At 37.5% G+C, this 21,064-nt stretch overlaps 2 protein-coding genes across 3 annotated transcripts in view; both read left to right on the forward strand.

Moving 5' to 3' along the window:
• LOC139951686 (putative ammonium transporter 2) overlaps positions 1-12,089 on the forward strand; it is a 33,260-nt gene extending 21,171 nt beyond the window's left edge. For both annotated transcript variants that reach the window (XM_071950699.1, XM_071950700.1), the window contains 5 exons: positions 1,787-1,858; positions 2,179-2,238; positions 7,307-7,383; positions 8,658-8,870; positions 10,086-12,089. In XM_071950699.1, coding sequence (XP_071806800.1) covers positions 1,787-1,858; positions 2,179-2,238; positions 7,307-7,383; positions 8,658-8,870; positions 10,086-10,744 — 1,081 coding nt within the window. In that variant the 3' untranslated portion in view covers positions 10,745-12,089. The remainder of the gene's footprint in view (positions 1-1,786; positions 1,859-2,178; positions 2,239-7,306; positions 7,384-8,657; positions 8,871-10,085) is intronic.
• Positions 12,090-13,485: 1,396 nt separating this feature from the next.
• Positions 13,486-20,710, forward strand: LOC139951697 (uncharacterized). Its single transcript, XM_071950724.1, has 4 exons — positions 13,486-13,570; positions 14,589-14,679; positions 18,364-18,522; positions 19,149-20,710. The coding sequence occupies exons 2-4, from the start codon at positions 14,631-14,633 to the stop codon at positions 19,415-19,417; spliced, it is 477 nt and encodes a 158-aa protein (XP_071806825.1). The 5' UTR covers positions 13,486-13,570; positions 14,589-14,630; the 3' UTR covers positions 19,418-20,710.
• The last annotated feature ends 354 nt before the right edge of the window (positions 20,711-21,064 follow it).

A 21,064-nucleotide genomic window follows, 5' to 3' on the forward strand; every position in this document is an offset into this window, starting at 1 on the left:
TGCACACGTTTGGTAAGACAAACTAGTGTTCTCACCTGGGTATCACAACATGCAAATAAAATAACAAATTTGTGAAAATTGAGACACAATGAAAGGTCATCGAAGTTGCAAGAAAATATGAAAGACAAAACACCATATTTCCCAAAGTATTTACTTTTAGAAGCCTGGAAATGCTTTAGGCCTGAAGTTTTTCTCAGATTTTTTTTTTTTTTTAAAGATGTAAATTGCCTATTTTTAAAAAAAAAACCGTAATTTTAGAGCGAGCCATTTCTCACAATGATTAAAATACTAGTTATCAATAGCTCTACGTTGCTCGTTATATCGAGTAGGTTTTCATGCTAGGATACTTCTTCTTTTTTAGTAGTTACCGTACGTGCCCGGTGCCTTTAAGCCACAAATACTCCCTATGGCCTCGGTTGTGGAATGACTCGCATTTCTTGATAATAACCAGCAGGCAAAAGAAGGGCAACAAAAACATAAATTGAGTCAGAACAGAATTATGATATGAAAGGAATACATTTTCTGTTGTTGGTGAAGAATGGATTTTTGTAGAAATCGATCGAGCATCAGCTGATAGGAGCCATGTTGGCTGTTCATGTTTTCAATGCTCTATTTTATTAGTCTATTCACGATTTCCATCCATTCATATTTATTAGGGCACGTTTCAGCCAGAAGCTGGATTGCAAAATACATGATTTGAAGCAAAATACGGAGACAAGACTAAAAGTACAATTAAAAACCACAGAAATTGCGGAAATACAGTGAACATATTATAACTATAAACACTTTTTTTTTGCTGTTAATTTTGTCTAAAAACTGAAACTTGTGCAGCAAAACCATGATATCTACTTTACTGTGTATGTTGTTCTTGAGTCCATCCAAATGCACACACAACTAAAAATACATTTTGATACACGTAAGATGACATAGAAACAGTTATAAGGAACATACATCTGGGCAAGATCTGTTATAAGAAGGAGAAAGGTGTTTCGGCGAAAGGCCGAATTCGAGATAAAGAATAATCCAATTGAGTCACACAGTGGTCGGCATGGTCGGCACCAAATTGGATTACAGGTCAGATAAATTGGATTAATCTGCTAGGAAATCCAAGCCAGTAAAGTATATTAAGAACGAAGTGTTGAATTATGGATTAAGAAAAGTCATGCCCTGGTTTTATTTTCATTTTTGCACGATTTGCTACGGAGGACTTTTCTGTGGGTGCTTAATTATGTAACCCCCCCCCCCCCGCACACTTCCTTGTGCACTTAAAGACAGAGGACACTATTGGTAATTGTCAAAGACTAGTCTTCTCACTTGGTGTATCTCAACATGCATAACGTAACAAACCTGTGGAAATTTGAGCTCAATTGGTCGTTAAGTTGCGAAATAATAATGAAAGAAAACACACCATTGTCACACGAAGTTGTGTGCTTTCAGATGATTGATTTCGAGACCTAAATCTAAATCAAATTCGTGGAAAATTACTTCTTTCTCGATAACTATAGACGTTAATTCAGAGGGAGCCGCTTCTCACAATGTTTTATACTCTCAACAGCTCCCCATTACTCGTTACCAAGTAAGGTTTTATGCTAATAATGTTTGTGAGTAGTTACCAATAGTGTCCACTGCCTTTAAAGTTATCGGTATTAACCGGTAGCCAGGATCTTCCAATCTCAACCCTTAACCCCACCCTACCCCCTTATTAAATACTTCTTACAACACCGACTTTAACATCATTGCAGGAATAAATAATGGTCTACCAATTTATGTTTGCATTTGTTTTCAGGTGGGGCTGGCTGGGTTTTAATTGCGGAAGCACCTACGGCGTCACAAACTTCAAATGGATCTTAGCTGCGAGGTGAGTACCAGTGAACGATTGGGTACCAGTTTATCAGAACTTGTCACACAAGGCACATTTAACAAGCAACTTTGAGGCAACAAACTGAACTGCATGCTCCAAGACCATTATTTTATGAAGCACATTTCAAAACAGTTTTCAAAATAATGTCTTACGATCCCCAAGAACATGCAAATGTTAATGCATTTCGTCTCGGAATTTGCATGCAACCAATTACATACTATTAATTAACTCTAGTGACAAGACCATAAACTGAGCCAGTTTGCTTGGCAAAGTTGTCTTTAAAATAACTTGTTTTATCCGTGATTTTTTTTCTTCAGATCAGCTGTTGCGACCATCACTGCATCTATGGGCGGTGGTATCGCTGCTATATTTCTGAGGTGAGTCGTCTTTAAAATAGAGTGATTCAGATTGACTTTCACTCTCAAAAGAACGAAAATGTCGCCACTCGGACAAAAGGGTGAACTTTGTATTCTTTTACATGTAAGAGAGTAGGCTACTGGTACCCCATTTTAAAACACTTTGGTCCCAGCACTTTTCTTTTTTTAATATTTTTAATATTTATTTATTGACATCCAACAGCGGAAAGCCGCCACTTACAGGAATCGTTAAAAACTATGTATAAATATAAATATAAATATGAATATAAATATGACTATTTTCTTTCTTTTTTTAATGCGGGAAGGTGCACAAAAAAACATCGCGCTTTATCGGTTTCAATGTTCAAATTATCGCGCGATTTGCATCGTTCAGATCGTGATAATTTTTCAGACTATGCAAACTATACAATAAATAATATAAGTAAACAGTCAGCCACCTCAGGTTAGCCCAGCAATACCAATAAATAAGCTCAAAGGCACTGGACACTATTGGTGTAATTCCTCAAAATAATTATTAGCATAAAATCTTAATGGTCGAGTAATGGAGATCGCTGTTGACAGTATAAAACTTTGTGAGAAATGACTCCCCTCTGAAGAAACGTAGTTTTTGACAAAGAGGTAATTTGAAATAAAGATGAATCTGAAAGCACACTATTTTGTACAACAAGGATGTTTTTTTTTTCCATCATTTTCTTGCAACTGACCAATTGAGTCCAAACTTTCACAGGCCTGTTATTGTCTGCATATTATGGGATATACATCATGTGGGAATACTGGTCTTTGACATCTACCAAACATGTAGCCTACAGTATCTATTAGTTTTTAGTAACAATTTGGGACAGAAACAAACAAACAAACAAACAAACAAACATGACGTCACGGACATGTCATTAAAAAAATCCAATCCATCCTAAAAGGCAGTTAGATGTACTTTTATTATTTAACCCAACAAGAAGTGCCTAAGCGTATACGTTTGAACGAACAGTTTTAATAGTATCCAGTGAATCTGTATCGTCTATTGTGATAGTAATAACAAAAACAAGTATTGTCTCTTTTATTGCCGACAAGTCCTCCCTTCCAATTTGAAATCAAGTTGACCTACTCTCTGATGCTTATTAACTTATAGCTGGAAGACCTTATTTTTCCCTTATTGTTTGATTTGACACAATGGACATAATATCTTCGCTTTTATTGATGCATAGTGCTTTTTGTATTGTGTCCTTGTTTAAATACTAAGATAGTGCACGTAAACGGTTAAATAAGGTAACTCAATTTGAACACAAGAACATCTCAAATATTTAAGATCTTATAATTGTTTTATTTTTTTTTTGACCTGACATATCATTATACCCAATTGTTCTTATTATAGTAACAGCACTCATGATGCACAATGCCTTTTGTTATGACGCCCTTGGATGAATTAGAAGACAATACACACTCTAGTGCACGTAACGACCATGAGGTTCCCAATCAACCAACTGGAATATAACAAATGGAGGACCCTGTTTTGTTCTCTTTGTTTGACCTGGCACAATGACCCAATTGTTCTTGGCAGTGACATTCATGGTGCACAATTTGCCATTTGTTTTGATGCCCTCGGTTGAACAGGAAGACAATAAACACACACTCATATAGTGCACGTATCGACCATAAGGTATACCCAATCAACCACCTGGAATATAACAAATGGAGGACCATGTTTTGTTATCTTTGTTTAACCTGCCACAATGACCCAATTGTTCTTATTAATAATCACTCATGATACACAATTTGCCATTTGTTTTGATGTCCTCGGTTGATCAGGAAGACAATAAACACACACTCTAGTGCACGTATCGACCATAAGGTACTCAATCAACCAACTGGAATATAATAAATGGAGGAGCCTGTTTTGTTCTCTTTGTGTGACCTGGCACAATGGCCCAATTGTTCTTGTCAGTGACATCACACATGATGCACAATTTGCCATTTGTTTTTATGTCCTCGGTTGATCAGGAAGACAATAAACACACACTCATAGTGCATGTATCAACCATAGAAATGTACCCGATGAAACCAACAGGAATATAACAAATGGAGGACCCTGTTTTGTTCTCTTTGTTTGACCTGGCACAATGACCCAATTGTTCTTGTCAGTGACATCACTCATGATGCACAATTTGCCATTTGTTTTGATGTCCTCGGTTGAACAGGAAGACAACAAGCACACTCATAGTGCACGTACCGACCATAAGGTATACCCAATCAACCAACTGGAATATAATAAATGGAGGACCATGTTTTTGTTCTCTTTGTTTGACCTGGCACAATGACCCAATTGTTCTTATTAATGATCACTCATGATACACAATTTGCCATTTGTTTTGATGTCCTCGGTTGATCAGGAAGACAATAAACACACACTCTAGTGCACGTAACGACCATGAGGTATACTCAATCAACCAACTGGAATATAATAAATGGAGGAGCCTGTTTTGTTCTCTTTGTGTGACCTGGCACAATGGCCCAATTGTTCTTGTCAGTGACATCACTCATGATGCACAATTTGCCATTTGTTTTTATGTCCTCGGTTGATCAGGAAGACAATAAACACACACTCATAGTGCATGTATCAACCATAGAAATGTACCCGATGAAACCAACAGGAATATAACAAATGGAGGACCCTGTTTTGTTCTTTTTGTTTGACCTGGCACAATGACCCAATTGTTCTTGTCAGTGACATCACTCATGATGCACAATTTGCCATTTGTTTTGATGTCCTCGGTTGAACAGGAAGACAACAAGCACACTCATAGTGCACGTACCGACCATAAGGTATACCCAATCAACCAACTGGAATATAATAAATGGAGGACCATGTTTTTGTTCTCTTTGTTTGACCTGGCACAATGACCCAATTGTTCTTATTAATGATCACTCATGATACACAATTTGCCATTTGTTTTGATGTCCTCGGTTGAACAGGAAGACAACAAACACACACTCATAGAGCACGTATCGACCATAAGGTACCCAATCAACCAACTGGAATATAACAAATGGAGGAGCCTGTTTTGTTCTCTTTGTTTGACCTAACACAATGACCCAATTGTTCTTATTGGTAACAACGCTCATGATGCACAATGCCTTTCGTTATGACGTCCTTGGTTGAATTAGAAGACAATACCACACACTCAAAAGCAATATCTTGATAACTTATATTAAAGTGCACGTATAAGGTACTCAAGCGACACGGAAAAAACATCATTGATGCACAATGCCTTTTGTTAGAAGTCCTTATAAAGGCAGTGGACACTATTGGTAATTACTCAAAATAATTATTAGCACAAAACTTTTCTTGGTTACGAGTACTGGGGAGAGGCTGATGGTATAAAACATTGTGAGAAACGGCTCCTTCTGAAATAATGTAGTTTTCGAGAAAAGGGTAATTTTCCACGAACTTGATTTCGAGATCTCGAAATCAAGCATAGCTGAAAGCGCACAACTTCGTGTGACAAGGGTGTTTTTTCTTTCATTATTATCTCGCAACTTCGGCGACCGATTGAGACCGATTTAATGCATAAATGTTGAGATACACCAACTGTAAAGGCTAGTATTACCAGAAGTGTCCACTGTCTTGGAAAAAAACCTGCCCAAAATATGCAAACAAGCAGAACAGCATTCACATAAAAACTTTAAATCTAATTCTGAGGTCTCACAATCAAATTCGTGGAAAATCCTTTTTCGAAAACTACGTTATAACTTCAGAGGGAGCCGTTTCTCACAATGCTTTATAAAATCAACAGCTCTCCATTACTCGTTACCAAGTAAGATTTTATGCTAACAATCATTTTGAGTAATTACCAATAGTGTCCACTGCCTTTAAAGCAGCTCTATTATGTAAATAGGTCAAGATTTATCATATATTATCCGGTGAGAAAAAAATACACAATAACACTAAAGTGTCCACAGCTCAATGTCGGCCTTTTATAAATGAAGGACTCTCCTTGCCATTCACTCTTCTGTAAAACACTCACAACCTTCAATTAGTCGAGTACCATAAGCCATCTACCCTTCATTGCCCGAAACCTCGATGAAATAGCAACGCCTCCAATATTCGATGACATTTTTAGGTCGCTAGAAAACCTTGACTCAATCTTCAGCGCTAAATCGCTGCGACTGTAGAAAACAAAATCAGGCCATAAAAATGTTGACATCGAAAGTCACTATTTTGTATTCGATTTAGATTCAACTGCTCGACCTATTTTTTTTATTATTTTTTTTTAATGGAGCGGCATTTCGTATTGATTTGCCTGGTAAATATTGAAGCACAGGCCTTTTTATCTGCCAGTGTCAATTGTGATTTATGATAAAATCATAACATACTATCATCCCTTGCACCGGGAAAGCTTGCTACGTTTATTTGATGCTACGCACACAGGTTTTAGGTCTAAAAGCGATTTCGTTCCGTTATGTTATTGCACAAAACGGGGTTTGGTTTGTAAGAGACAGTGTTCAAATACTTGTTGTGACAGTGTGGCTGGTAGGCCTGTACACTGCAAGCACCGTGGTGTTGAAATTAACACCATGGTTTTGATCACATACAGATACCAAAAGAGAATTAAAATTAACAAAATAGGGTGCTAAAATAACACCAGTGTAGCTGTTTTGGTAGATAATTAGTCTTTTTTTAACACCCAAAAACATGGTGTGAATATAAACACCCAGATTACACAGTGTAGTTTGTATAGGCCTAAATAAAAAATATACTCGTCAATGTTTATTATTACAACCAACGGTCATACACTGCAAAACGAGGGTTGTTAAAATTGACACTATACCATGATCAAATTTTAAATAACACTAAATTTTGCCAACACAATTGCATGTGGTGTTACTTTAACACCTCGTGGGTTAAATGTGATTCTATATTTGGTATATAGCACCACGCCCTTAATCTAGCCCATAGCCCCAACGTCCTATTAAACCCTAAACCTAAGCCTAACCCGTAAACAACTCACCCATTAACCCTAATTGAAAAACTGTTAATTGTAGAAAAGAAAATCCCTTTTCATTTTTGTTTCAGTTACGTGACGAAGAGGAAGAAATTTGAGGTGAACTACATTATCAACGGTGTTCTAGGTGCATTAGTAGCTATATCAGGTACGTCATAGGCTACAATTAACAAGGGACCCTTGTTAATTTGCTATCGTGTGAAAGGTGCTTAAAGGCCATATTATCGTACAGGCCTCGATAACGAGAATGAAAACGAGAACGATAAAAATGCACGCCCTCGATTGGTTGAATTAGCGTGGGCGTCTTCCGGATGGAGCATCAAATAGAATCCGTTCTCTTTGCGTCGTTATCGTTATCGTTTTCGTGACCCGGAAACTGGTTTTTAAATGAGATTTTAACTAAAGTTTTACGTCAGTTTGACCCATTTCTGGAGTAATATAACAGGCACATTATTGTTTTAGAATCGGCTTTGCTAGCAAAAAGGTTGCTGGCAGTGTAAGCACTTGATGTAATCCACCATATACATACATACACTGACAAAACATAGAAGTTATTTGAGATCGATCGGCCATCTGGGTCACGAGAGAGTAGTGAAAAACCGATATTAAATTTTGCATTACATCGATGCCAAGAAAAAATGAACAAAACGTTTCCTGGGCGATAAAACTCCAAACGCGACATAAATAATTTATAACATTATTTATTTCTCATCAATATTCTCTATAAGAAAATACTTCACATTTCACTTTCCTCGTTAAAGGAACACGTTGCCTTGGATCGGACGAGTTGGTCTATAACAAGCGTTTGAAACCGTTTGTTATGAAATGTATATGGTTAGAAAGATGTTTTAAAAGTAGAATATAATGATCCACACAAGTATCTCTCAAAATTGCACGGTTTTCTTTTTACGTCGCGAACTATCACGGTCGGCCATTTATGGGGGTCAAAATTTTGACTCCCATAAATGGCCGACCGTGTTATTGGACGAGGTAAAAAGAAAACCACGCAATTTCGAGGCATATTTGTGTGGATCATTGTGTTCTACTTTTACATCATCTTTCTAACCATATGCATTTTATAATAAACGGTCAAAAAACGCTTTTCAAAGACCAACTCGACCGATCCAAGGCAACGTGTTCCTTTAAGTACATCTGGAATCATTAAAAAAAAAAAAAAAAAAAAAAAAAAAGACCATTAGGAATGTACACACAAAAGCGGAATCTTGAATTAATTGATCTTTGATTACCCAGTACTTCCTTTCGACTATCCTAACCTCCTCCCGGCAGAAGTGTTTTTCTCTCCCCACCCTTCCCTAGACCATTCATGAGCAACACAAATTTTTCCAATCAAATATTACATAGAGGTTTGATACCTAGTTAGTACTCAATGTGATAATATTATGTATGGTATCCCCCTCCCAGCTTTGTGTGCATTGGCGAAACCATGGCAAGGCCTCGTAATTGGTATGGTTGGAGCAGTGATAGCGTGCGTTGGCTGTATGGTGACCGAGAAACTCTGCATAGATGACCCGGTAGGTGTGGTCCCAGTGCACGCTCTGTCTGCCGTCTGGGGTCTACTAGCCGTTGGTGTCTTCGGTGAGGAAGATACACTGGATGATCTTAATGGAATGAAAGGTAACTTTATGTCTAGCCTCACTTTTTTAGTAGCTTCTTCCATACACTCTTAAACCTGTAGGTTAAGAATTGAAACCTTGCCGGTCCCAGGGAATTCTGTCCGCCGTAGATTCAGTTCCCCGTATGGGAAATTAACACTGGCTTCAAAAGAGGGCGCTATCTGAGGAAGTTTTTACACAGTTTAGCAGAGGCCTAAGGGGGGACCGAGTCTCCGGGGGACAACTTCTCCTGCCAAACCAACTACTTCTGACAGCGCACTCTTTTTAATCCTCCTCTTCAAGCCATGAAACACACTCACATTACACCGGTTCTGAAGTCACTACACTGGCTACCAGTCGAATCTCGTATTACTTTCAAACTTCTGTTGCTTATCTTTCATTGCATTAATGGTTCTGCTCCTATACATAACATTTCTTTGGTTAAAGCTTATACTCCTTTGCGATCTCTCCGATCTTCCAATACATGCATGCTTCAAAAGAGTAGCAAGTCATGGGGCGATAGGTCTTTTTCCCATGCTTGACCCACACTCTGGAATGACTTGCCTCTACAAATCTGCAATATTTCTAACATCAATACTTTCAAGGTTAAGTTGAAAACCACTTTGTTTAATCTCGCCTATTGTGTAACTGGTCTATTTGTCTTATATCCTTGCTGTGTGTGGTTCCCCCCTCCTGTGCGCCTTGAGCACCGCTTTTTGGAGCCCTATAAATTCTTTATTATTTGTTATTATTATGTTAATTTCCCTTTTATGGGACAGAATCTCTGACGGACGAAATGCTGGGACACCTGCACGAAATCTATAATAAAAAAATAAAAAATAAAAACGCGGGAAGGCACACCCTTCAAGTGAGGGCGCACTTGAGTTCACCACATTATTCATCAAAATAAGTCACCATTCAAAAGTGCAAGGGTTCAATTCAACCAGACCATACATACTACAACAGTAAAAGGGTATAAACGTCAGTTTCATCTCGACAAAAACTTGTAAAAAAATGTTAAGCTGAACAGTATACTTCACGCTTTAAGGGAACTAACCTGCATCAGATAAAGACATCATGAACAAGAATCACACTATGACTTGGTCGACTGCGTAGATGAAGAAACTGTGGCTTGGGCACTTGTTGGAAGAACTACAGGTCAACCAAGACCTCCAAATTTTAGTGATTTTTCCAGTGTTTCTGGTTGAAATATTTTTGTTTTACTTTCCCGTATTAGGTTTGATGGCTGGAGGTGGGTTCGAGCTACTAGGTGTCCAAGCTTTAGCCTGCGTAGCTATCATTGCATGGAGTGCAGTAACCTCATTCATAATCCTCTATGCTCTCGATGTTACAGTAGGCTTACGCGTGCCACTACACGAAGAATTACTTGGTGCTGACATTGTGGAGCACTCCCTCAACGGCTCATACGACAAGACAACTGGTAAATGGTGCGATCACCATGGTAACTTACTAACAATCATAAAGGAGGGTCTGAGCGTTGAGGAGTACATGAAGACAATACGCGAGGTACATGAGGGACTACGGAGGAGTGATGACTCGACCGCCAGCCCCGGTAAAAGATCCGCCTTTGGATTCAGAAGGAGCGACGTCAGTGAGACTGATGTGAGGTCAATGCAGAAGACTAATCACTCGCCACTGCGGAACACCTCAATCGACCGCGTTGATGACGAGTCAACTCCCGTTCATGTTAACAGGGACAGACCGAAGCTGAAATGTCGAAGGGTAGCTTCGAATGGGAACAACAGAGGGCGCAGGGATAGGAGCTGGACTGAGAAGGAACCGGGTACCAATGAAGACAGCGAAGCAAGGAGGAGGGCGGGCAAAGGGCTGGAAAGAACCTCGTCACGTGATCACACAATCATTGGACACATTTGATGTATTTAGTCGATGTAAAATTTGCAAACTAACAACAAGGTGTGTTTTGTACTAATAATTATGCCTGCGACCCTTTTCACGGAACTCGGGCAAGTAAAGCTGAGTATACAGTGTACTAACACACATCGGTGTAAAGAGTAAAAACCACAAATTAATATTGTAGTTTATACTTTGATTAAAGGAATATTATCGGTAATTAAGGATCGATCAGGTTTTTTTTCTTTTCTCAATATTAATGTTTACTTTCACAGCATGTGCAGTAACATCACAACACTATCAGCCCAATACATGGCACACATACAGTTAATAGCAGAAGTATACCTTTGGCATTTAGAGCAGTCCGATGTCATAATAGAAGAAAAAACACGCAGTCATTTGATCAAACTATGGGATTAGAAAGGTAGCCTAAAGCATAACAAAAATTGTACCCCTTTAATAATCCACAAAAACCAAAGAAACAGTCTTGTCTTTATATAAGATAGACAGCGTCATGCTAATGTATAGGCAATGTTTTATACAGAAATATACAACACAAGTCACATGTAAAAGCCTTCAACTGGAGTATTAAAGGCAGTGGACACTATTGGTAATTGTCAAAGACTAGCCTTCACAGTTGGTGTATCTCAACATATATGCATAAAATAACTAACCTGTGAAAATTTGAGCTCAATCGGTCATCGCACGTGCAAGATAATAATGAAAGAAAAAAACACCCTTGTCACACGAAGTTGTGTGCGTTTAGATGGTTGATTTCGAGACCTCAAGTTCTAAATCTGAGGTCTCAAAATCAAATTAGTGGAAAATTACTTCTTTCACTGAAACTATGGCACTTCAGAGGGAGCCGTTTATTACAATGTTTTATACCATCAACATCTCCCCATTACTCGTCACCAAGAAAGGTTTTATGCTAATAATTATTTTGAGTAATTACCAATAGTGTCCACTGCCTTTAACAGTTCCTATTCGAGTGTTGAGATAAACACAGCAACAAGTTTTTAAGGAGACATTTTATGTCCACGCAATCAATAAGAGGACAATCAGCGCTACACCCCACAGGAGAAATAACTTAATACTTTAGTTTTGTGTTCATATCTGATCCATGCACATCCACCATAAAAAGCATTGAAAACCACTAACATCACTAACTAAAACAATGACTTATGATTTACCATCCCTTTTACGACACTTAACATTTTCAAATGTTTATTTTGTCAAAATTTGTGGGTACACCAAGTAAGAATACTTGTCTTTTATATTAACAAACGTGTCAAGTGTTTTTAAACCAAGGTTGATTGGGGTGCGTTGTCACGCACGTATGGCCTATATACCATGTACTGAATAATGTTTTGAGTGGGCTTTTTTATTAATGTTAAATAAAACAATTCAAAGAAAAGCAAACAAATAAACTCTGCAACTGTTCTTTGTGTGTCTTGGGTTTCTAGGTGTCTGCCAAACCGCTTTTGTGTTTTCGACGCTATTTCTCATTTCGGGATTTCCCGTTCCTTCGCCCGGTGAGAAATCTTCGTGGCCGAAAGTGGGTTCGGTGGCCCTTTTCGAAACATCGGTTTAGGCTTTGAGTTCGGCTTCAGGCTCCGTCCTCTAGTCTGAAGCCCTGAGCACTTACGCAACGCACGCGCAATAATTGTCGAAACAACTGCGGGGCCAAGCTAACATGAGCCGAATCCCAAGCCGAAGCCGTGATTTCGAAAAGTATATTATGAACGCACGCTGAACCAACATTGACCTTATACACTCTGGACTACACTGTGTAAAAAAAGGAGACTCTCAAATGACTACAGTGTACTGAGATAGTTGTATAAGGTGCACTTTAAAATAAGTAATGATAGATTCGATAGTTAGTGTTTTATACTATCAACAGCTCTCCATTGCTCGTTACCAAGTAAGTTTTTATGCTATCAATTATTTTGAGTAACATAGTGTCCAGTGCCTTTGAGATTCGAAGATGGACACTATTGGTAATTACTCAACATAATTATTAACATAAAACCTTTCTTGGTAACGAGTAACGGGGAGAGGTTGTTAGTATAACACATTGTGAGAAACAGCTCCCTCAGTTTTCGATAAGGAAGTAATTTTCCACGAATTTGATTTCGAGACCACAGATTTAGAATTTGAGGTCTCGAAATTAAGCATCTGAAAGCACACAACTTTGTGTGACAAGGGTGTTTTTTCTTTCATTATTATCTCGCAACTTCGACGACCGATTGAGCTATAACTTTCACATGTTTGTTATTTTGTGCATAATTATGTTGAGATACACCAACTGTGAAGGCTAGTATTGACAATTACCAATAGTGTTCAGTGTCTTTTAATAATGTTTGCAAGAGCAACATGTTAACATTCCAAGTTCAATGTAATTTCCACCTTTGGAACTAAGTCCCCACGTACCGGATATTGTTATACAAATATTTCACATTAAGTGGCTTGCATTTACACAGAAAACCCCAGAAATTTCCATTTATAAGGTTCAAATGTCTTGCGCACTAGGGCTCAACCAATTCATTGAGATGTTAAGCAGACTAGCTGGCTGACAAGCAAAAAGGCCGGGCACCAGTTACAATCATGTTAATTTATACACGGTATTTTGGTTGGTTTGTGCCCTCAACTAGGGAATAATGTACTAAGTAAATACTATAAGACGTGCTTACAAGCTTTTGGAACTCTGGCTGAGGGTATAAAAACCGAGCTGTGCGGCATTTTTGCGCCACACCTTAAGAGCAGACACTGGAAGCCTATACACCGACCAGGACAGAGACTGAAAATAAGTTTACTGAACTTTTTTCGTTTCTCAGAGAACTTTAGAAGGTAAGATCAAAGCAAAATTCCATGACACTTTTACCGCAGATATCTGCGCTTAAGGTCGAAAGACCCATTGGCTAAACGGGATGCCGTTAAAAGGGGTACCGTTAAACGGTGAATACTGTCGGCGTCAAAGTTGTGCTTAATTGGACATCATTTTCTTTCTGGGCGGAGGGGGCCTGTTCTGGAGTTATGTGCTGAATTTAACCGTAACATTTCTCGCAATCGTTGTTTTTTCTCCGAAGATTTGCTTTATCAAGAAAAAACAGGTTTGACAATGAATGGGGGTGGGGTGGGGGATTAGATATGTTAAAACTTTTTTTTTTTGAAACCATGGTTTATTATTCATGTTAACGATATATGTAACTTATCTGACAAATTATCATACTGCCTTTTCGCAGATGATACAAATATTATTATATAACCACCCAAATGTAGACACTGCTGTAAATACTTTAAATACTGAACTAGTTAAGATAAATAACTGGCTTCTGGCAAATAAGTTATCAGTTAATCTACTCAATACTAATTATATAATATTTTGTTCAAGACAGCACAAATACGTTCGACATTCCAATATTCTTTTGAATGGTACCATTCTTAACCAAGTAAGCATACCAAATTCCTTCATTATTATACTCATCGATATTTGTTTTCTACTGTATGCTTAACTGTTATTGTCGACATGGAAATAAATGTACATTGAGTTATTGATTGGAAAAAAAAAGTATCTGTATAAGAATAAAACGGATCATGGTGAGTGATGGTACGCTAATCTAACTCTGTGAATTCTACAAAATGCTTTGACTCGGCTTCTCTATTTAATTTGGGGATAACAGTAGAGGGAAAGCTACCAACACTGTTCCTCTACAGTGTTGAGACCAACTTTCACTTCTAACCTCGGTTTGGTAGCAGCCGGGGTTTAAAATGGAGGAGAGAGAAAGGGTGGGAACGGGTTCTTAATTAAAATCTTCTTAATTTTGAAACTAGCAGACAAAAACATAATTTCTGCTTCTGTTTTCAGGAATTTGGATTTTCACGTTACCCTCTATATACAACTACAGAGATGACGAAGTTTGTATTGCTGGTTGCGCTTGCTTTGGCCTGCAGTGAAGGTAATGGTAAACGACCAATCAGCACTGTTGTCCTTTTTGTGTTTTTCTCTGTGTCTTTTCATGTGTTACTATAGTTTGTGTGCCTTCAATTATTGCAGTCTATTCTTTACATTGGACGATTATTTCTCATATAGATATGTATGTATGTACACAAATAATAATTGGGGTCTCCATCCAACAAGTTTGCTTTAAGGAGACCTCCTTCACTTAAAGGAACATTACAGAATTGGTTTTTGCTAATAAAACAGTTGCTGGCAGTGTACGCCCTTTATGTTATCCACCATACACATACACTGCCAAACCTGTAGACGTTTGAGATCGATCGGCCATTTGGGTCACGAGAGAATAGTGAAACACCGATTGCAAATTTTGCATTGCATCGATGCCAAAACAAAAATGAATAAAACGCTCACTGAGCGATAAACTCCAAACGCGAAGTTTTATTATTTATTTCTCATCAAATATGACATTTCAGACAGAAATATTTCAAGGGATGTTTTCAACCATCATCATTTAGACCATGTAAATCTGTGATCTCCATTCACGATTTTTGTTTCTTACCAATTCTGTAACGTTCCTTTAATCTACTACTTTTTATATAATTTTTTTCTTTCTTCATTTATTGTAAAAGCACAACAGCCACTTCTTCATAACCAACAGTTATCTCAACGATGAATACAAATGTTTCTGCAGAAAACAAATTTCAATAGCATATTTTTTTCAATCACAAAGTTTCTTCATTCCCCTACTCGAACTCTACCTCTATACCGATCAACAGAGAAATATACTACACATCATAATTACTGTGAAAGTCAATTTGACAGGGAACAAATACTATGGCCCTTTTCGAAACCACGGCTTCGGCTTCAGGCTCCGTCCTCTCTGATGAGCACGTACACAAAGCACGATCATTGTCAAAACGACCGCGGGGCCAAGCGAGCCTGAGCCGAATCTGAAGCAGAAGCCGTGGTTTCGAAAAGGGACCTATAAATAAATATTTCTATCGCAACGTCACAGCCCGAGTTTTTGCCAACCGAGGTTGAAAAACTATGGAAGGCCATAAATGAAAAAAAAAAAAAACACAAAAAAACACTATTATGTTTATAGACGATGGGACCTCTGACGTCACTCGAAAACCATAACATGATTCGCGCGCATACCGCCGGGCAAAACCGTTGTGTTTTGGCACCCAGCTAGAAAGTAAACTTTTCTTTTTAAGAAAGCCTTCAGTAATGTGTAGTGAGTTTTGTATCTTTTAGTTTTGATTTTTATGGCTTATACTGTTGCTTTCTTGTATCAAAGTTGCATTGTTTTTACAGCCTTTATTGTTTTATGGTGATAATGCACTTTTTTGCTTGTAAAGTTGTATATCTACTTTGCTTATATTTCTACGGGTGTACTTTTCGTTAAGCTGTTTACTTAATGCTGTCACTTTATTTTGCAATTTTTACTGTCATGCGCCCTCGAACAGGCTGGTCCTGGAGAGAGCGCAATATAAGATCAATAAGTTATTATCGTCTATAGACGTTATATAAATCAAATACATTTTTTTTTTAATAAAAAAATGCAAACATAGTGTTGACTTTGTAGGAGACAAAAAAAAACATTCACGGTAGTTTTTTTATTGAACTAAAAGTTTGCAGAAAATGTGTATTTTGGTTAAAACATCTGTTAACGCGATGAAGTGTTTTACTACCATTCGGCCGTCCATGCAAACACGCCCGGGTTGTTATCAACAAAAGAAATGTCATTTAAATGAACACGTTGCCTTGGATCAGTCGAGTTGGTCTTTGAAAAGCGTTTGAAACCGTTTGTTATAAAATGAATATGATTAGAAATATATTTTAAAAGTAGAATATATTGATCCACACAAGTATCACTCGAAATGGCGTGGTTTTCCTTTTACCTCGTGGACAAACACGGTCGGCCATTTATTTTTGACTCGCGTAAATGGCCGACCGTGTTAGTTCGCATAAGTTAAAGGAAAACCACGCAATTTCGAGGCAAATGTGCGTGGATCATTGTATTCTACTTGTAAAACATCTTTCTAACCATATGCATTTTTTAACAACCGGTTACAAACGCTTTTCAAAGACCAACTCGACCGATCCAAGGCAACGTGTTCCTTTAAACCCTTTTCGAAACCACTGCTTCGGCTCCATATTCCAGATTTGGCTCAGGCTCGCTTTGGCCCCGCGGTTGTTTTTACATATTGCGCTTGCTTTGCGTAGCCCTAGTGCTCAGGGCTTCAGACTAGAGGACGGAGCCTGAAGCCAAATCCAAAGCCGAAACCGTGGTTTCGAAAAGGGCCACAGACTTTAAAATAACAAAAAACATTTTTTGTTCACGCATCTGTTTTTTTTTAACGAACGTAGACGCCACACACTCCCCCCAAAATAACCTTCGACAACAGCAGCCAAAAACTTTCGGTCTTTTGGTTTTGGGGATTATAAATGTGTACCTGACGGCTATTTTAGTTTTCTTTGAACTGTTTATGTAGCAGAGACACCAATATCATTGGCACTCATTTAAATTATATTATGTTATTCATGACTTAATAATTATATATTGTATTTTATATATATATTTTAACAACAATTTTGTAATGCTCACGTTTTATGTTCGTACTTTTTTGGGAGGGGGTTGATTGTTTAGTTTGCTTATTATGCATAATTATATCTTCCTTTATTTCATTTTGTTTCTGTTCATTGATTATTTATTTTATTATTTGTTTACTTTTTTTGAGGGGTTGTTTTTTAAGTTTGCTTATTTTTAATTATGCACATATCTTCCTTTATTTCATTTTGTTTTTGTTTATTGATTAATAATTTTGTTATAAATATTATTATTATTATTATTATTATTATTATTATTATTATTATTATTATTATTATTATTATTATTATTATTATTATTATTGTTATTGTTATTGTTATTGTTATTGTTATTGTTATTGTTATTGTTATTGTTATTGTTATTGTTATTGTTATTGTTATTTTTATAGTTATTGTTATTGTTATTGTTATTGTTATTGTTATTGTTATTGTTATTGTTATTGTTATTGTTATTGTTATTGTTATTGTTATTGTTATTGTTATTGTTATTGTTATTGTTATTGTTATTGTTATTGTTATTGTTATTGTTATTGTTATTGTTATTGTTATTGTTATTGTTATTGTTATTGTTATTGTTATTGTTATTGTTATTGTTATTGTTATTGTTATTGTTATTGTTATTGTTATTGTTATTGTTATTGTTATTGTTATTGTTATTGTTATTGTTATTGTTATTGTTATTGTTATTGTTATTGTTATTGTTATTGTTATTGTTATTGTTATTGTTATTGTTATTGTTATTGTTATTGTTATTGTTATTGTTATTGTTATTGTTATTGTTATTGTTATTGTTATTGTTATTGTTATTGTTATTGTTATTGTTATTGTTATTGTTATTGTTATTGTTATTGTTATTGTTATTGTTATTGTTATTGTTATTGTTATTGTTATTGTTATTGTTATTATTATTGGGGGGGGTATTTCCTTAAAAAAAATCTGTTTGTAAGTTTTGTCACAACAGTGTCCTACGCTGAACACAAGTATTGATTTAAAAATAATAAAGACAGGTGGCCACTCTACATAACAATGTCCGCTTTATGTTTTGCTTTATGTTTTCTTTCGACCGTAGCGGGCGCACTGAAGTGTTTCCTTTGCAACAGCGTATTATCACCGAACCCGGACTGTGAGAAAAGCCCGCCAGACTCGAAGTATGTGGCGACCTGTCCAGCCCCTCCAGCCAATCAGGCAGCCCGTTGCACAAAACTGGATGGCGTGATTACTACTATCCGTGAGTTGATTGGTTGGTTGTTGAAGAAATGTGCATATTAATTTTAGAATGGTGTTTGATCGGATGCCGCTGTGGCAGGCCGGACATTCCGTGTGTGCCCCCCCCCCCCCCACGCAACCTTTTCGCAAATACCATTGCGCAAGCGCATACTGTTGAATGATCTGCATGTGTGATAGATATGGATCAAATTTGGATACCAGCTAGACCACAATGCACCTAATTCCAAGCTTTACGTGCGCCCCCCAGTATTTGCGAAAAGGTCTATGTACAAGCTACTTCTGATAGCGCCCTCTTTTGAATTCCCCTCCAGCCCATGTTAATTCCCCATAATTTATGGGACAGAATTTCCTTCCAGCGGACGGACGGAATTCCCTGGGACTTTGTTTTAGTTAAACATTTTGCTGTGACTTGTGTCCTGTACCCTGCAGTGACAGTTGCAGTTCTAATTCACACATCATGGTGAAATGGACCAGACTATATATTTTCTCCAACCTCGGTTTGGTTACATTATAGAAGGCAAGATACAGGTATGATTTATCCCCACGAGTCTACAGTCGATGTGTTTCGTGAGGCAGTGAGGCAGAGAGAGTTATTTTACACCATTCTGTCTTTATTCCGTTTTGCAGTTGATATGGACGACTTTGAGCGCACGTGTGAAAACCTCGCTACCAATGACCTTCCAGGAAACAAATGCTACACAGACAAAGATGCCGAGACCTGGATCTTGAAAACAGTGGACCCTTCCATCAGGCCGCTCCTTAACGGCTCTTTCTCATTCAAAGGCAGCGTGTGCTTCTGCGACACTGACGAATGCAACAGTGTAGCCTCCGTACAGCCGTTCTTGGGGCTACTTGTAGTGGCTTTGGGGCTGTGCGTGATGGGAGTGTGGCGCTAGAGGGCTGAGTTGCCAAAATTCAACGCGCGCCGTTTAAAAAAAATGGTAGCAGAGGTGGGATTGCTGTTTTATACAGCTTGTGGATTGGTGTCACAGTAGCATAGAGTAACTTTATCCTACTTTACTGTTTTAGCTTAAATTTTTGTAAGGTTGGTGGTTCTTACATAGTTTATTCGCCTCTCGTATCATCATTTTATTTACCGCATATGAGAACATCGTTATTATCAGTTAGACAGAAAAAACAATTGGATAGGATGAGTGGGGAATAGCTTTACTTTCAGCTACTTTAGCCCGAATTAATGGCAACATTGTCGCAGCTGCAAACACAAAGGCTAGACCAGACGTAGCCAATCACTTCGAACACGTTCAATGGTAAATTCATGAGCTCAGTCTGAGAAATTAGTTTGGTAGTAATTCGCAGTCAACGAAAATGGAGTTTCAATTAGGTCTAGGGTTTCAAGATGAATGAGTCATCAAGATGAATTTAGGGCGGGGAGATAAATCCTATGAGAGGCATCAAATGTGAATTAAGGGTTGTATTCAAAGGCCTCGTCGTCATGATCAAAGCAGACCTGTGGCTGTACTGGGAATATGAATTATCATCCAGTTTACTGCATGTGCACGCACTCTAGCCCCGTATCATGATCACTCGTGTGCCGGGGTTAAAGTTCACATTTCTATGTACAGCTGCCGGGCATGTTTCGTTCATGACGACACAGCCTCTTGAATTGGCGATATTTTTGTCATGATGGCGTGAGCCTACGCATTACTATTGCCGATTCTTATTATTATATACTTTTTAGGTACAACATTGGTTCTATCGTGTATTTATATCAACCCTCGTAAAAGAAGGCGGGAAATTCTTCTAAAAATACAGTCAGTGCCAAGCAAAGTATATGACATGTTTGTGGGGGCGGGGGGGCGCTACTCGAGTGACGTCATGGTGACAACATTAATGCAATTAAACAGGAAGAAAGCATGGTCGTGTGTGCTGTTTTTAGTTCAAGATAATTATTGGTGATTTTGGCGAATTTTGTCGTGATTTTCTTGCTCTTTTCAGATGAGAGAAACATTCTGTCAAACAAACCTTTTGTTTTTCCTGAATTTTTTTTTGACAAAAGCATTGGTTAAGGCCTTATTAAAAAAACAAAACAAAAAAAACCCCAACTTTTTTAAATAAATTAAAAACATTGATTATTGGATATGGAATTATTTGTCTCTGATTGACACAAACTTAACACTTTTTAAAGAAATGACTGATTTTGTATCATTTTAAAAACATTGCTATGATGGCGAGAGCTTAAGCAATGTTTTAGTTTTTAAAATATAATAAAAAATGGTTATCCGACTAAAGATAAACTGTAATGTTTCTTTTCATTTGCACAAAAATGTGTAACAAAAGAGTAAACCACAAAATATTCCATGGATCAATTAAACCGCATACTATCCCCCACAAGCTTGCCCCAAACCAGATGTGGATGAAGATATTTGTTTTCCTAGGGTGGAAGAGGGGGGGGGGGGGAGGTAGCTGCCAACTTTTACATCTGGTAATCAGGGATATTTTTACAACAATCAGGGAGACATTAATTTTGGTTTTTACTCATACACCAATGTGTGTTAGCACTGTATACTCAGTACTTACCCGAG

Source organism: Asterias amurensis, chromosome 19, assembly GCF_032118995.1.
Source record: "Asterias amurensis chromosome 19, ASM3211899v1".
Lineage (NCBI taxonomy): Eukaryota > Metazoa > Echinodermata > Asteroidea > Forcipulatida > Asteriidae > Asterias > Asterias amurensis.

Excerpts from the sequence above, each read along its gene's own strand:
- LOC139951697 (XM_071950724.1), top strand. The coding sequence starts at position 14,631 with ATGACGAAGTTTGTATTGCTGGTTGCGCTTGCTTTGGCCTGCAGTGAA. Across the intron at positions 14,680-18,363 it reads TGCTTTGGCCTGCAGTGAAG|CGGGCGCACTGAAGTGTTTC; the intron begins GTAATGGTAAAC and ends TTTCGACCGTAG. Across the intron at positions 18,523-19,148 it reads TGGCGTGATTACTACTATCC|TTGATATGGACGACTTTGAG; the intron begins GTGAGTTGATTG and ends TCCGTTTTGCAG.